The sequence below is a fragment of the Gorilla gorilla genome, chromosome 9, assembly GCF_029281585.2.
Source record: "Gorilla gorilla gorilla isolate KB3781 chromosome 9, NHGRI_mGorGor1-v2.1_pri, whole genome shotgun sequence".
Lineage (NCBI taxonomy): Eukaryota > Metazoa > Chordata > Mammalia > Primates > Hominidae > Gorilla > Gorilla gorilla.
In genome coordinates this window covers 74,957,208-74,973,347 of record NC_073233.2, presented here as the reverse complement: position 1 = coordinate 74,973,347, position 16,140 = coordinate 74,957,208, and the positions used below count along the sequence as shown (strand labels likewise).

Genomic DNA, 16,140 nt, shown 5'->3' with positions numbered 1-16,140 from the left:
CCTGCTTCCTCCCATTTTACAGATTTGGGAACTGAGCCTGAGAGAGAGGCAGAGGGGTGTCTTAGACCAGCAGGACACAGCAAGGATTCAATCTCCTGACGTCAAGCCCAGCCTCCACTCCCCGACCATGCTTACGCTCCTGCGAGAGGGAGCTTAGTCACCAGGCTACAGAAATCGGCTCTGGTTGGCAGGAAATGTCCCTGAATCTCAGACATTGCTGGACCTGGGACCATACTGTTTTCCTGGAATTTATTTTTAGAGTGGTGGCCCAGGTCACACAGTCTGCCTGGCCAGGGTACTGTTTACTGTTTTAGTGTTTACTGAGGCTTCTCAGGACTTGCAGCCTGTGGGAGACTTAGGCCCCTTGAGGCCCCACCAACCCCAGACCCAGATCTGTGGGGAGCCCAGCACCATGGCCTACTGCCCTGAACCCTTCAAGGGCAGGGGCCAAGGCTCACTGTATCCCCTAGAGGAGTGCCTCTCTCAGGCTGGCACCCAGCTGTGGCTCAGGACGGTATGTCCAGTTGATCTCCTGGCCAGACAAACCAAAGGGGCAAGAAAGAAAAAAACAGAGTGAGAAAGAGAGGAAGGAAAGAAGGAAGGATGGACGGAAGAGGGGCTGGCTTACAAGAATAAACAAACTGAAGAAATGAATAAAGGAACAAATGCTTGCATGGATGACGAATACCACATGTGACATGAATGGGGAGTCTGTGGACAGGCAACCACTCTCCAGCCTCCGCCTACTCCAAGGCCCCCTGGCCTCACCCCTCTCCCCATTTTCTCACATCCCACCCCCATCCTAAGGCCAAATCCTATGCGGTCCTGATTGAGTCTCCACTGCCCTCATGTGGTCGCTCAGCTCCCTGCACAGTCATCAACTGGGGCTGCCTCCCTGCTTGGGGTTCCTGGCTTGGGGGTGTGGGGTGTTTGTGGATGGCTGAATGAAGGGGAGAGATACAGTCTTTCCCCTTGGAGTGGCTTGGCAGGGTGCACGGGCCCTGGTGTGTAGCTCCCGAAGCTCTTGGTTCCACGTGCATCCGCTGTCCTCTGCTCTCTCTCTCTCTTTTTTTTTCCCCATGGGGAGTTTTGCCCAGGATGGAGGGCAGTGATGTGATTTTGGCTCACTGCAACCTCCGCCTTCCGGGTTCAGGCGATTCTCCTGTCTTAGCCTCCTGAGTAGCTGGGATTAGAGGCACCTGCCACCACGCCCAGCTAATTTTTGTATTTTTAGTAGAGACGGGGTTTCACCATGTTGGCCAGGCTAGTCTCAAGCTCCTGACCTCAGGTGATCCACCCGCCTCGGCCTCCCACAGTGCTGGGATTATAGGCGTGAACCACTGCGCCTGGCCCTGGCCCACTTTCATCTGAAATACCGGATCCTAAGAGCCTTTGCCCTCTGCCTGAACTCCTCCACCCAAAGCCTTGACCTCACATTTACTGAGCACCTACCTGTGCCGGACACTTGGCACATGTCATTTCATGCCATCCTATGAAGTATGTTCAATTCTTATCCTCCTTTGACAAGTGAGGAAACTGAGGCCCAAAGAGGTTGGATAATTTGCCCAAGGTCCCGCAGCTAGTAAGCAGAGAAGCTGGGATTTGGACCCAGGCCCTTGGGCTCCGGAGTCCATACACACAGAATCTCCAAAAGTCAGAGGTACAGGGCTCTTTAGAGGCCGTCTTATCCAACACCCCCATTCTTCAGATGGGGAAACTGAGGCCTGAGAAGGGAAGGAACTTACACAGCAAGTGAGCAGCAGACTCAGCTCTACGCCAGGTGGAAACCAGAGGGCCTCTGCTCCCAAGTTTCTTTTTGTCTAGCCTGCCCAGACAGCTCCAGCCTGGCTGCCATCTAACTGGAGCCCCAGGCCACGGGGACGTGCCCTCCTGCCCTGGCCTCCTCTCCCTGCCAAACCATTATTGATCTTTCAGGTTGGGACGGAAGGGCTGATAATAGGGTGGGAGGGGTGCAGAGAGAGGAAGTCTGGTGGCCCCATCCTGGTGCTTATTAAGCCTTTTGATTTGTCCCTTTTGGGGGTCTGCAGGCACAGACAGATAGGAGAGAGGAAGGGAAGTTTGGAGCTTAGAGCTGTTGCCGACCGTGATGCAGTGGCTTGTTCCGCTTCTCCCACATGCAGGCTTAGCCCAGGCAATGCTGCTGGGCTGGTCAGAGACCTCCACACCTGTCCTCTTCGGTGGGGCTCCCAGACAGAGGGGGCCTGGGACCCTGGAGGCGTGTCCTTGGGCCCAGGGCTGGAGGAGGGGAGATGAAGGGGTGGGGAGGGATGGGACCCTGGATGTGGGGTGGCCTGAGAAAGGAGGGAAATAGGTTGGGAAGATTACAAGAGAGAAGAAGGAGGCAAGACAGCTTCTCAGAGCCTGGGTTGTCCCAGCTTCTCTCCAGGAAGGCACCTCAGTTTGAGTCCTGCTGAATGAACCCAAAGCTAAAGGCAGCTCAGAGGCCTCCTGCCTGCCCCTCCTGCCACTAACTGGCAAGGGTAACATTCACTGATGTCCCTCTGTGTCACCTCCAAAGCTTCTTAGAGTGACCCCTCCCTCCCTTGGACGTGCTCCCACTCAAGACCCCACCATGGCTCCCCACTGCCAGCAGGACAAGGAGCTTCTCCCTGAGCTTGGACACACAGCCTCCACAGCCCAACCCCACCTGGCCTCTCAAGCCTCAGCCCAGCTGTGTCTCCCCAGACACTGTGACACCTTTGCTCAGGCAGTTTGAGACCCCTCTCCCTCCTCCACGTGTACAGTCCCCCTGCTGCAAAACCAGCTCTCATGCTTCTACCTCCTCCAGGAAGCCCTCCCTGGTCTCTGCCCCTCTTACGGGTTCCTGCCACAGCTCATCTCATTGGTTGCCTCAGAAGCTCTTCGGAGTCAGTCTCTGTGGTGGACAGGCCTCCCAGGAGCTGCTGGGAATTCTCCATCAGCTCATCCTTATCCATGCTGGATGTCCCACGCTTGTGATCTTCCAGGGGTGGGGACGGGAAGGCAGCAGCCTGGGACCCAGGGGGGGTTTCTCTTATGCCCTCAGCCCTACATTCGAGGAGCTGGGGAAGGGGGCATTGTTGCTGAGTGATCCAGAGCACTGGCACTGGCTCAGCAAAGACAGGCTGAGCTTGAGTCCCAGCTCTGTGACTTTCTGGCTGTGTGGCCTTGGGCTAGTTACCTAACCTCTCTGAGCTCTTTTCCACATCTGCAAAAAGGGGATGGCAGCAGCACTTACTTTGAAGTGTTGCAGACTGAACACCAGCACTCGCTGAATATGGAAGGCCCTTCTACCCTTCAGAACTCCCCCTTGGCTCCCTTCTTCCCACCCCGCTCACTCCCTCCACCATCCCCCACTTTATTCTGGCCAAATGGATACACTGGCCAAGTTTTCGCCCCCTTGTGCCCTTTTGTACATGGGGTTCCCTGCTAGGAATGCTTCTCCTGCCGTGTCTACTTGATCTCCTCCTTCTGGCCCTGAAGCCTCAGCTGGGTGTCACCGCCAGGAAGCCTTCCTTGATACTCCCCATCATCCTACTCTCTCCTGCCAGAGCTGGCTCAGTGGCCCCTCCTCTGAGCTTCCCAAGGAGTCTGATGCATTGGTCCTTCCTTTTTTTTTGAGACCTTTTTTTGAGTCTTGCTCTGTCGCCCAGACTTGAGTGCAGTGGTGCGATTTCAGCTCACTGGAGCCCCTGCCTCCCAGGTTCAAGCGATTCTCCTGCCTCAGCCTCCCGAGTAGCTGAGATTACAGGCACATGCCACCACACCTGGCTAATTTTTGTATTTTTAGTAGAGATGCAGTTTCGCCGTGTTGGCCAGGCTGGTCTTGAACTCCTGACCTCAAGTGATCTGCCCACCTTAGCCTCCTAAAGTGCTTAAATTACAGGTGTGAGCCACCATGCCCAGCATGCATTGGTCCCTGTGATGGTCTCCCCAGCAGAGAGAGGCCTCACTCCCCTCTGGGCACCCGGTAGCAGGAAGGAGGGTGCACAGTAACACATAGGAGGCCTGAGTCCCTGATTCCTAGAGAAGAGATGAAGGTGATTCAGGGCCGAGCAGGGCTCCCTGGAAGCCCCCTCTTCCTGCCCCAGCTTTATTTTGGTTCTAGAATCATTCCAGTTGGCATACCCGGTCCCCGCCATGGCTGTCCTGGGCACACAGTTAACATGTCATGCAGTTGGGGGAGGGAGAGAGGGGAGAGGGCAGGGGGGGAGTCAGTGGCCTGCACCGCACAGCCACTGGGTTAGAGAAAGTCGGGGTCTCCCAGGCTGCAAAGCCTTGTCCAGCCATGTGTCTCCTGGCCCTGGGCTGACCTCCTGCTGTGGCCACAGGGTAGACAGCCTGGCCTTGGGGCTGGGCCATGGCTGTGTCAGGTGGGGAAAGCCACCATCCTGCCTCCAGTCCCCTGGGCCCTTGTTCTAGCCCCTCCTCCCCCCATATCACTGGGGATAATTTGTTGGCCTGGGTCTCCATAGCTCACCAGTTATGGACCAAGGAACAGGGGCAGCCGGCCTGAGGGTCCATGCTGTCACCTGTGGGTGGCCCCACCGAGCAGATGATACCCCACCTGCTGGCCTGGGTGAGCTCAGCCCTTCCCAGCACTCAGCCATGAAGGCAAGAAGCGGCTTCCTGGGACTGTGGGACACCAGGCTGGGGATGACAAGCTCTGCCTGCTCTCCTCCTACTGGGGCTGGGGGGGTAACCAAAGACTGATGCCAGTAGAGGTGCAACAGCCCAGCCCCTCTGCTTCTGGGTGGGAGCCCCCAGGGTGCCCCTCGCACTCCAGGCCCCTGCCCCCACAGCGATCAGGCCAAAGTGATGGATCTTGAAGCCACACTTGCGTGGCTTCCTCCATCCAGCCTGAGCTCCCTTTCTTGATCTGGTAAGTTTCTCTGAGAACACTCACCCGCAAGAAGCTACTTGCCCAAGAATCCCCCTCTCAGATTTCGCTTCTAGGGAACTCAAGCTAGGAGACCCGGTGTCGGGGGCACCCCCCCGTGATCGAGAGCCGCCTCCTTCCTAGCCTGGCATTCAGTCTTCTGGCGTCCCTCAAGCCGCCCCTCCACCCTGGCCTTCCCCGGCTTCCCATCAGGCCTCAGCCACCTGGGCTGTCCTTCCGCTGCGACCCCTCCAAGGCCCAGCCCGAGAGCCTCCTTGTCCACCACATCTTCGCAGGCACGTGCAGCCCACCAAGACCTCTGCTGTCGGTATTCTCTCTGCCCCACCCCTGCCACCCCCAGGCTGAGACCTGCCTGAGGCATCTTTCTCCCAGTGGGCCTGCAAGGGCATCAACAAATGCTTGCAGGGTCCGGGCCTGGTTTGCACAGGACTGAGCACAAGGACCTGGGTCTGGGCCTCTTTGGATCTCTGGTTCTTGCCATGGTTGAGGTCCGGGGAGTAGATTTGACAGAGAATAACTCCGGAGCCAGTGTTCCACGTGGCCGGTAGGCTGCTGCCCAGACCTGGTCTCTTGGTCTCTTCTCCGGCCCCGAGAAAGGCCCTTCCTTGTATCCACTGCAGTGGGCTGAGGACTGCATTTGCGATGGGGAAGTTCACATCCTGCCATTGCTCAGGCTGGGCCCGCTGCCTGCGACATGCTCAGTTCTTTTCCTGCCCCTCCAAGCACAGCTCCTACCTTGTCAAAGAGACCCTTCCTGTTTCCCTAGCCCTCAGAGCCCCCTGAGTCCACACAGCTGGGCTGCCATCAGCACTGAGCAGATCCTCCGGGGCAGGGGAGCTAGTCTTCCTGATGTCCTAAGGGCCGGGTCTTCTTCGGGTTACCCCTGCTGGTGCCTAGCACAGTGCCTGGCCCCCAAGATTCACTGGGTTCCAGAACATAGCCCGGCTCGGCAGCTGGCCTCCCAGGAGGAGCAGGGTTGAGTGAGCTTGAGTTGGAGCACAGCCATCCAGTGCCCAGCACCCTCCCTCTGTCCTGGCCCAGCCACAGCAGGAGCAGACCCTGGGGCCCTGGACACAGAGCCACGCCCACTCCTCTGCTGCAATCTGGACAGAGAGACCAGGATGGGTCATGAGGACTCTGCCAGGGGACCCCAGTGTTCACGGCTCCCAGCTGGGCTATGGAGAGGGCATCAGACAGAGCTGAGTGGGTACCGGGCTCCAGCAGCTCCATTGCCCACCTGGCCCGCCCTGGTTGCTAGTTTCGCCGGACAGCGTGCCACATGGACACGGGCCTGCGCAGCGTGGCCAACATCTGGTTCCAATGTGTGGTTCCCATGCCACTGGCTGACGGCCCAATGATGACATGGCCCACGTTGTCCCCACGGCCGTCGCTGCTGCTCTCAGCCACCGTCACGCGGAGAGACAGGTCCTGAGGAAGAGGCAACATGGGTGTTGAGGACCAGGAGCAGTCAGAGGTACTTCTTGGCCTCTGGGTTCAAGGTTACAAATGTCAGGCCCCAGTGCGGTGCCAGGCACAGCTCCCTGAATCCTCACCTCTGATCTAAGAGGTGAGGAGACTTGCCCCAGGTCACTCAGCAAATAAATGGCAGGCAAGAGTTTGAACTAGGCCTGCCTAGGCCCTCAGGTTTCTCTTGCTGCCTCCCTCCACAGTGGCAGCACCTGCCTGCCAGGTTTCAAATGCTGGCCTCCCCAATTCCCCCTGATCCTTTTTTTTTTTTTTTTTGAGACAGTCTCACTCTGTCACCCAGGCTGGAGTACAGGGGCATGATCTCAGCTCACTGCAACCTCCGCCTCCCAGGTTCAAGCAATTCTCCTGCTTCAGCCTCCCAAGTAGCTGGGATTACAGGCGCCTGCCACCATGCCCGGCTAATTTTTGTATTTTTAGTAGAGATGGGGCTTTCATCATGTTGGCCAGGCTGGTCTTGAACTCCTGACCTCAGGTGATCCTCCCACCTCAGCCTCCCAAAGTGCTGGGATTACAGGCATGAGCCACCGCGCCTGGCCTCCACTTCCTTGCTGTGTGACCTTGGGCAGTGACTTGGGCTCTTGCTACCTCAGCTTCTCCATCTGTGAAACGGTGATGATAATATTTGTTCTGGCTGGGCATGGTGGCTCACATCTGTAATCCTAGCACTTTGGGAGGCCGAGGCAGGCAGATCACCTGAAGTCAGGAGTTCGAGACCAGCCTGGCCAACATGGTGAAACCCTGTCTCTACCAAAAATACAAAACTTAGCCAGGCATGATGGTGCTTGCCTGTAATCCCAGCTACTCGGGAGGCTGAGGCAGGAGAATCACTTGAACCTGGGAAGTGGAGGTTGCAGTGAGCCAAGATCACTCCACTGCACTCCAGCCTGGTTGACAGAGCAAGACTCTGTCTCAAAAAAAAAAAAAAAAAAAAAAAAAAAAAAAAAATTGGGGGCGGGCACAGTGGCTCACACCTGTAATCCCAGCACTTTGGAAGGCCGAAGTGGGCGGATCCCCTAAGGTTGGGAGTTTAAGACCAGCCTGGCCAGCGTGGTGAAACCCCATCTCTACTAAAAATACAAAAATTAGCCAGGTGTGGTGGCAGGTGCCTGTAATCCCAGGTACTCAGGAAGCTGAGGCAGAAGAATCACTTGAACCCAGGAGGCGGAGGTTGCAGTGAGCTGAGTTCACACCATTGCACTCCAGCTTGGGCAACAGAGTGAGACTCTGTCTCAAAAAAAAAAAATTGGTTTCTATCTCATAGGGCTGTTTCAGGAACAAAAAGAGTGAACTGTGTAGAACGGCACCTGCGCACAGTCAGAACATGCTAGAGGTTGCGTTGCTGTTACTAATATCACCACATTGCACTCACAACCGAGGACGGGAGAAACTGCTTGAGATGAGAGCGGGAGCTGAAACTCAAACCCAGCCCGATCTCTCTCCTCCCCCACTTCCCCCATGGTCCCAAGAAGTCTCTTGCTTTTAAAGGCTGTGGAGAAGTGGCACTATGACACCCAGGGAGAGGCAGAGGACACATGGGCAGCCTGCTCCACAAGGGTGGCAGGTGAAGGCTACGATACCCAGGATGGGCCAGAGATGCTGGGGTGTGCCTGGGTTAGGAACACTCAGAGTGAGGCAGATTCTGGGCCTTTACATGCTGGCAGGGTCCCCGGGTTGGGGGAGATTAGGCGGGTTCTGTACAGCCCTGGGGCTATGGAGGCAGGTTTTGGCTCAAGGCACAAAGGACTTTCTCATTGTCAGGAGTGCCGAGGAGGGCTAGAGATAGTGAGGGAAGGTGGTGCGAGCCCCATCCTCCGAGGCACGCAAGCAGGGCCCAAGCCCTATCTTCAAGCCCCACCCGTGGTCTGTGATGTCCCTGCTGGGAGAGGTCTCCCTGGAGCATGTCACCTTATGAAGACCACGCAAACTTGGGCAGTGCAGCAGAACCCTGAAATAGAGCTTGGGAGATTCAGAGCAGGAACTCTGGGTGCCTGGCTCACCCCGGCTCCTCTCCAGCCCTCTGCAGTTCCCTCCACCAGGAATGGTCCTCCCTCAGAGCTGGGTATCCCCTCCTGCAGGAATCCCCCCTCACCTGAGGACACTCTTAGTGGATTAGGGACTCTCCTGCCTGTCCCTTGTGAGCACCGAGAAAGCCGTGCCTGTGTCCCCAGCACCCACCCTAGGGCTGGCCCCAGTGGCACTCAATAACTGCTAGAAAGTGATGGCTGGAGGCAAACCACTACCCCTGCAGGGGCCCTGAGAAGTGAAGGTGGAGAGATGCGGCAGCCCCGGAGCCCTGGGGTGACCTGGCCCCTTCCCATCCCCCAGCCCCCCTCACCTGGAGCACAATGGCTGGCACCGAGAAGATCATGGCTTCGTTGAACACCGGGTTGGGGTCGTCCCTCTTCACGGCTGTCTTCTTTTTGCTCATCTTCCTCCCATCCTGCAGCAGGTATACCTTGACGAAGGGGTCTGTGGGCAGGCGGACAGGTGAGGGCCAGTGTCACACTCACTCACCATAGCCCTGCCCGGTCTGGCTCTACCCACCGACTCCAAACTCCCCAATGCTTAACTGTTGCTGTGACCTCCTGCAGCCCTGCCATTGGTCCTTTATTATTTTTCCCATTTCACAGATGAGAAAACTGAGGCTCACACAGCACGTCAGGTGAGGGCTGGGCTTTGTGCTCAGGCAGCTGCCTCACAGCCCACGCACTCCCCTCCTAGGATGCTCTGGGGAACTCAGCAGCCCCACCGTGTTCCTTCTATAAATGGCCCGAGTGCAGACGTCAGCCCTGAGTCACCGGGCACCCGCACAGCAGAGCCTGACTCAACCGTGTGCGGCTCTGAAATAACAACTTGCCGTCTGCCCATCACCTATTGCCCACGGGGTGTCCTTGCCGCACCTGCCTGGAGCTGCCTCCCCCCACCTACCCCCGCCCCAAGGCTTGCAACTCCGAATAGATCAGGCTCCCCCAGCCCCTGGTCTTCAGTTCTCTAGAATACAGCTGCCTCCACGGTCACTGCTTTGAGAGGGACTGGGGACTCCTGCAGACCTAAGGCATCGGGTCCTGCCTGGCACCCACCCCAAACCCATGGCCCTGGTCCCTTTTTGGAGTCTGGGATACTGCCCTGTCTCTGGGAATGGAGTCTCCACCATGAATTCCAGTTCCAGGGAACAGATGCCCACCTTGGTTCCCTGCCCAGTGCCCCCAGCCCTGAGTGTGGCCTCCTGCCCTGAGACCCCCGCATCACTCTGACCCCCTTCACTCTGCCCTCACAGGGGCCCCTGCCACCCTCCAGGGATCTCATGTTTCCCCGGCTGGATTAATTGTCCCCATGCCACCCCCTACCCATCTGCATGACTTCTGGGCTCAGCAAAGCTGAGGGGGACGTTGGCACTGTGTCCCACACCTGCCGATGCCTCGGGGTGCCCACAGCACAGCAGCTGGGCCACAGCTTCCACTGAGCCACGTGGAGGAGCCGGGCTGCCGGCTGGGCCTTACCCGCTGTGGTCTTGTTGTTGGTCCAGATGAGGTTCTTGGCCTTAACCACGACCACGGTGAGGCGCTCGGCTGTGGGGAGGTAGCTGAGGGAGAGCAGGATCTCCCCCACAGCATCGGCGGCCTGGGGAACAGACAGGTGGCTCAGAGGGCTTCTCCCCACCCGACTTGAGGGGTCCAGGGAAAGCCTTGGTTGCCAGGGAAAGGCTGGGGCTTCCTTCTCCATAGAGAAGTGGCTGCACTGGGGGCTCCTTACCACAGGGCTCCAGGCAGGCAGGGACAGCCTGGAGAAAGGGACAGCCACCCACCCCCCGCCACTGCATGGAGCATACCCCACTCCTCCCTTCCACCGGGAGGGTCCTGCCTGGGGCGGAGGGTCAGAGGCGGCCTGTCAAATGTAGCTATCAAATGTAGTTTCGTTCCTTCATTGCAGGCCAAGGAAAACACTGCGGTAGTAATACACAGCGATCAGAGTGGAATGGAATTAGATTCTTTGATTAAACAACAATGATGTTCTGTGAGCATTCCTACAATTATAAAACTAAAGTGCAGCTTGGCGTCTGTCTGAAATCATCCCCTCTAAGGCTAGAGGAATGTTTCTCTAGCAGAAGCTCAGTAGGGGTAGAACCTCTGAAGCTTTGGTGGCAAAGCAGCAGACGAGCTGTAAACAATGGTCGGGATGTTTTTGAAATTTGCCTGCAGCAAGCAGTTTCCTCAGATGTGGCTCAGGTCTTCTTCTCTGCTCTCCTAATGATGATGGGGCTCAGGCTATTGCAGAGGATGATGAGGATGATGGAGTCCCTTCCTGGAAGTGTATGTGTGTGCACGCTCTTCCGAGGTGGACGAGCAGGCAAGTCACTTACCTTGTTCTGGTCCTGTAAATAGAGCCAGCCACTGAAGGGCTGCAGCGGGAGGTCAAGCACAGAAAGCTTCAGCTCCACCACCCCTGTGCTGACGTTGCGCTCATCCTCATCGATGCCAAATACAGAAAACCGCAGGCTCTTCTCCTCCAGGGCTGTGGGATCCAGGGGGATGGAGAACTTCTCATCAAAGAAGATGGAGTAGGCATTTCTCTGGATCTGCAGGAGAAAAGGCCATGGAGGGCGCTAGGGGCCTGAGAGGCCACAGCAGGGAGACAGCACTGGACAGGGAGTCCGGAGGCCCAGGCTAGAGTCCTGGCTCTGTTGTCTTGACACCCTCAATGCCAATCTTTCCTTTGGTGGCTCAGCCTTGAAGGTTTAAAAGCCTCCTGTCCTCTCCTCAGTGGTGGCCAATCTAGTGGCCTGGCGTTTTAAGCTCCCACAATCTGATCCCAACTAATTTCCGCCCTCAGTGCCCATGGCACCCCAGAACCCTCAAGATGCCCTGGACAAGCTGGTCTCCATCTTTCTTGCATCTGCTCGAGTCTAGCCCTAGGCCAGGCAAGCAGTGGAGTGGGACAGTTGCCTGTGGAGTCACGAGCCACTGACGTCCCAGGTTCCTGCAGAGCCTGGCCCAGGACTGTTTGAACACCGTAGGCTGGATGGGTGGATGGAAGGGAGGACTAGGTGAGGTTGGGCCAACTCGGTTTCCAAGCCCAGTCCTGCCTGGTGGGCACCACTGGCCTCCTCCCAGGAAGTCGTGGGCAGGCCCCTGGGAAGGTGCATTGCGGGCACTGTCTCTGGGGAATAAGGGGGATGCTTTAGTCACTGCCTGGTGATATTTAAAGAAAGGCGCTCTCATCCCTGGACCCTGCCTGAGGCTGTGGGGCTGCCTAGCCTGTGGGCAGCACCCCCTGGTGGGATTGCCAAGGCTGTTAAGCTGGGAAGCTTGCCTTCCCTGGAATAAATCCCCCAGCGCCACCGGCCACCATGACCACACTCTTCTGTCACTGCCTGGGCGTGGGAAGGCTCCTCGCACAGTGCTCACGTTCCCTACACAATTCCTTGCTCTTGAAGGGCTCCTTGCCCCCAAGGGATAAAGCCCACCTGACCTCCTGACCTCCTGACCTCGGCATTCAGGCTCTTCATCATCTGGCTCCGCCTCTCCCTCCTTCGGCTAAATTAGCCTCTCAGCTGTCCCCTGCTCATGGGGGCCTGGGCTCCCCAACCAGCCATTCTCTGAGCGTGTTATTTATGTGCACATGGGTGGAGGAGGATGGAACCCTGGGTTCGAGTCCTGGACCTCCTGCTTCCTTACTGGCGTTGTCTTGGGCAAAGCACTTTCCCGAGCCTCGGTTTCCTCATCTGTAAGATGCCCTAACAATCCGTCCTGTTGGCGTCAGGGGCTAATGAGAGAATCATGGATGCACTGGGCTCTGTGAACCAGGTTCTCAGCACACATCAGGCTGTGGTGGCTGCTGTCTGCCAATGTCTCTCCTCAAGGAATGCATCCCCAAACCACAGGCAACATGGCTGGGCACGACAGGAGCTCTGCACGGTCCTGAGAGCCAACCTGCTAGGCACTGACCCAGGCTGGGCTAAGAACTTCACATACATTAACCCATCTCTTCCTCAATAACCATGATGCCCATTTGACAGATGGGGAAACTGAGTCATGGGGTACTAAACTGACTGATTCAAGATCATACTGCTAGGAAGATGTGGAACCAGGATTTGAACCCAGGCAGTCAGGCTCCAGGGTCCTGCTCCTAATCACCCATTATACTGCCTCTCAGAAGCTGGGCCACCCCAACTTGATGCCCTAAACACTCCCTCCTCGCACTCTGCTCACAGGCTATCCCCACCCTTCAGCCCAGATGTGGCTCTGTTGGCTTGGTTCTGTGAGTTACAGCGATGTGTGGAGGGTAGCCTAAGGGACTGGGCACCTTCCCTGCCCCTCACGCTTTATTCTCCACCCTTCCCCACTCTGCTCTGGCCCTGAGAGTTGACCTCCATGGGCTGTGTCAACAGGTTCCCTTGGCCTTTGGCTTCTGGTTGGGTCAGCCAGTGGAGGTCACCAGAAGGAAACTGAAGCGGGAGGGAAGTCTCTCTCTGCAGTATTGTTGCGGGATGACCATGTCCCTTGGCCAAAGGGCAGAGCTTCCACCAAGGTAGCCCTCTCCACACAAGGTGGCCCTCTATCCTTTTGGGCCCAGTAACCTCACCTTCCCCTCACCCCTTCAGATCTAGAGTGGGACCGCCCCTCCTGTTACGCCCTTCCAGGGTACCATGCCATCCCTGAGGCTGCCCCACACCCCATCCACGCCACTCTAAATGGTCTTGTTATTTTCATTTTTAAAATTTATTTATTTATTTATTATTTTTGAGGTGGAGTCACTCTGTCGCCCAGGCTGGAGTGCAGTGGCATGATCTCGGCTCATTGCAACCTCCGCCTCCTGAGTTCATGCAATTCTCCTGCCTCAGCCACCTCAATAGCTGGGATTACAGGTGTGCACCACATGCCCTGCTAATTTTTGTATTTTTAGTAGAGACAGGGTTTCACCATATTGGCCAGGCTGGTCTCAAACACCTGACCTCAGGTGATCCACCTGCCTCAGCCTCCAAAGGGCTGGGATTACAGGTGTGAGCCACTGCACCTGGCCCTATTTTTATTTTTTGAGATAGGGTCTCATTCTGTCACCCAGGCTGGAGTGCAGTGGTGCAATCGTGGCTCATTGCAGCCTCAACCTCCTGGGCTCAAGTGATCCTCCCATCTCAGCCTCCCAAGTAGCTGGGACTATAAATTAGCTGGCACTACCACAGCCAGCTAAGTTATTTTATTTTATTTTATTTTTTTTGGTAGAGAAGGAGTTTTGCCATGTTGCCTAGGCTGGCCTTGAACTCCTGGTTAGGCTCAAGCAATCCTCCCACCTTGGCCTCCCAAAGTGCTGGGATTACAGGCATGAATCACTGTACCTGGACAGTCCTGTTTTATTTTTATTTTATTTTATTTTTTTGAGACAGAGTCTCGCTCTGTCGCCCAGGCTGGAGTGCAGTGGCGCGATCTCGGCTCACTGCAAGCTCTGCCTCCTGGGTTCACGCCATTCTCCTGCTTCAGCCTCCCGAGTAGCTGGGACTACAGGCGCCCGCCACCACGCCCGGCTAATTTTTTGTATTTTAGTAGAGATGGGGTTTCACCGTGTTAGGCAGGATGGTCTCAATCTCCTGACCTCATGATCTGCCCGCCTCGGCCTCCCAAAGTGCTGAGATTACAGGCATGAGCCACCACACCCAGCCCCAGTCCTGTTATTAAGTCCTCCCCAAATTAGCCTTCTTAAGCATGTCATCCCTTTTCTGCCGGGACCCCATGTTGACACAGGGCAGATGTGGACAACGACAGTTGCCACATTCTGTATTCACCTGGTGGGACAGCTAAGAACTCCACACAAAGGGAGCCTTCAGGTGGAGCCCCCCACTTCCCAGCTCTGTACAGAGCTCCCTCTACAGTCTGAAGCTTCAGCTCTGGGATCAGCATCCATACTTGCACTCTAGTGCCTTTCTGGGATCCTGCCGGGCCCCACCGCCCTGCCTACCTGGGAGGCATCTAGTGAGCCCAGAGCACCCTTCTGCCCCGCCCTGAGCCCTGAGCCCCACTTACCCGAGAAATGCCCACGATCTGCTCGTCCGGCAGCAGGCTGACGCGCATGAAGCAGGACTCGAAGCTGGCCTCCTCCCGCTCCAGGAGGTCCTTGCCCTGCATCACCGCCACGTGCAGCGTGTGGGAGGCAGTGTCGTACTCCATGCTCACCTCCACCTGGCCCAGTGTGAAGTCCTGCCCAAAGGTGTTGCTCACGGAGGAGATGGAGTTCAGGGAGTCGGCCGACTGGGACTTCCGGAGGGTCCCATAGGGGGCCAGGTCCAACTCCCGGCCCATCAGCTCCAGAGGCCCCAGTTCACTGATGCTCTCAAAGGTGTCCTCAATGCTGAGACTGCCTTTGCAGCTGGGTGGTCCCCGCGTGCTGGCCCGCTGGGCATTCCAGGCAGGCACTCTCTAGGGGTGAGAAAGAGGGACGTGGGAGCATCATGGGGGCCATAGGCAAGGTCACTGGGAGATGGCAAAGAGATGAGTAAGGCCTGTTCATTCTCGAATCTCCAAGTTCCCCTTTCACAGAAGCCCTGCATCCCTTAGCTAGGAAGGTTGCTGTTTAATATTATTTCATGTCACTTATTTATTTACTCATTTTTTTGAGGTGGAGTTTTGCTCTTGTTGCCCAGGCTGGAGTGCAATGGCGTGATCTCGGCTCACTGCAACCTCTGCCTCCAGGGTTCAAGTGATTCTCCTGCCTCAGCCTCCTGAGTAGCTGGGATTACAGGCGTGCGCCACCATGCCTGGCTAATTTTGTATTTTTAGTAGAGATGGGGTTTCTCCATGTTGGTCAGGCTAGTCTCGAACTCTCAATCTCAGGTGATCTGCCCACCTACCTCGGCCTCCCAAAGTGCTGGGATTACAGGCGTGAGCCACCGTGCCCAGCCTAGGGGTACATGAGACATTTCTTTTTTTTGAGAGAGTCTCACTCTGTCACCAGGCTGGAGTGCAGTGGCGCGATCTCAATTCACTGCAACCTCCACCTCCCAGGTTCAAGCAATTCTCCTGCCTCAGCCTCCTGAGGACCCGGGATTACAGGTGCACACCACCACGCCCAGCTAATTTTGTATTTTTAGTAGAGACGGGGTTTCTCCATGTTGGCCAGGCTGGTCTGGAACTCCCGACCTCAGGTGATCCGCCTGCCTCAGCCTCCCAAAGTGCTGGGATTACAGGTGCGAGCCACCACGCCTGGCCAACTATTTATTTATTTATTTATTTATTTTTTGAGACAGAGTCTCGCTGCATTGCCCAGCCTGGAGTACAGTGGCATGATCTTGGCTCACTGCAACCTCTGCCTCCTGGGTTCAAGCAATTCTCCTGCCTCAGCCTCCCAAGTAGCTGGGACTACAGGCGCCTGCCACCACACCCAGCTAATTTTTGTATTTTTAGTAGAGACACGGTTTCAGTATGTTGGCCAGGCTGGTCTTGAACTCCTGACCTTGTGATCCGCCTGCCTCAGCCTCCCAAAGTGCTGAGATTACAGGCGTGAGCCACCACGCCCAGCCCCTCAACTTTTTCTTAATGTGTATATTTGTAGGGACAGAATTCCATACATCAAGTTGTCGATTGCAGTGATGTTTAGAAAAAGGAAAAGCAGCTAGCAATCTAAGTGTCCCAGAAGAAGAATGGGTAAGAATACCAGAAGCCAGCTACTCAAGAGGTGATGGAGCAGCCACAAAGGAAGTTTACAACACAGGAAGCTTTCATGTTGGGTGACACTCACCCAAATATTAATTTTTTTTTCCCTTG

The 16,140-nt window shown here is 56.3% G+C and overlaps 1 protein-coding gene across 3 annotated transcripts in view; it reads right to left on the bottom strand.

The window, feature by feature from the left end:
* Positions 1-4,037: 4,037 nt before the first annotated feature.
* SYT12 (synaptotagmin 12) overlaps positions 4,038-16,140 on the bottom strand; it is a 44,326-nt gene continuing 32,223 nt past the window's right edge. For all 3 annotated transcript variants that reach the window (XM_055354592.2, XM_063693264.1, XM_055354594.2), the window contains 5 exons: positions 14,404-14,796; positions 10,749-10,964; positions 9,889-10,009; positions 8,724-8,857; positions 4,038-6,328 (listed from right to left, as the gene is read on the bottom strand). In XM_055354592.2, the coding sequence (XP_055210567.1) occupies positions 6,155-6,328; positions 8,724-8,857; positions 9,889-10,009; positions 10,749-10,964; positions 14,404-14,796 (1,038 nt within the window). In that variant the 3' untranslated portion in view covers positions 4,038-6,154. The remainder of the gene's footprint in view (positions 6,329-8,723; positions 8,858-9,888; positions 10,010-10,748; positions 10,965-14,403; positions 14,797-16,140) is intronic.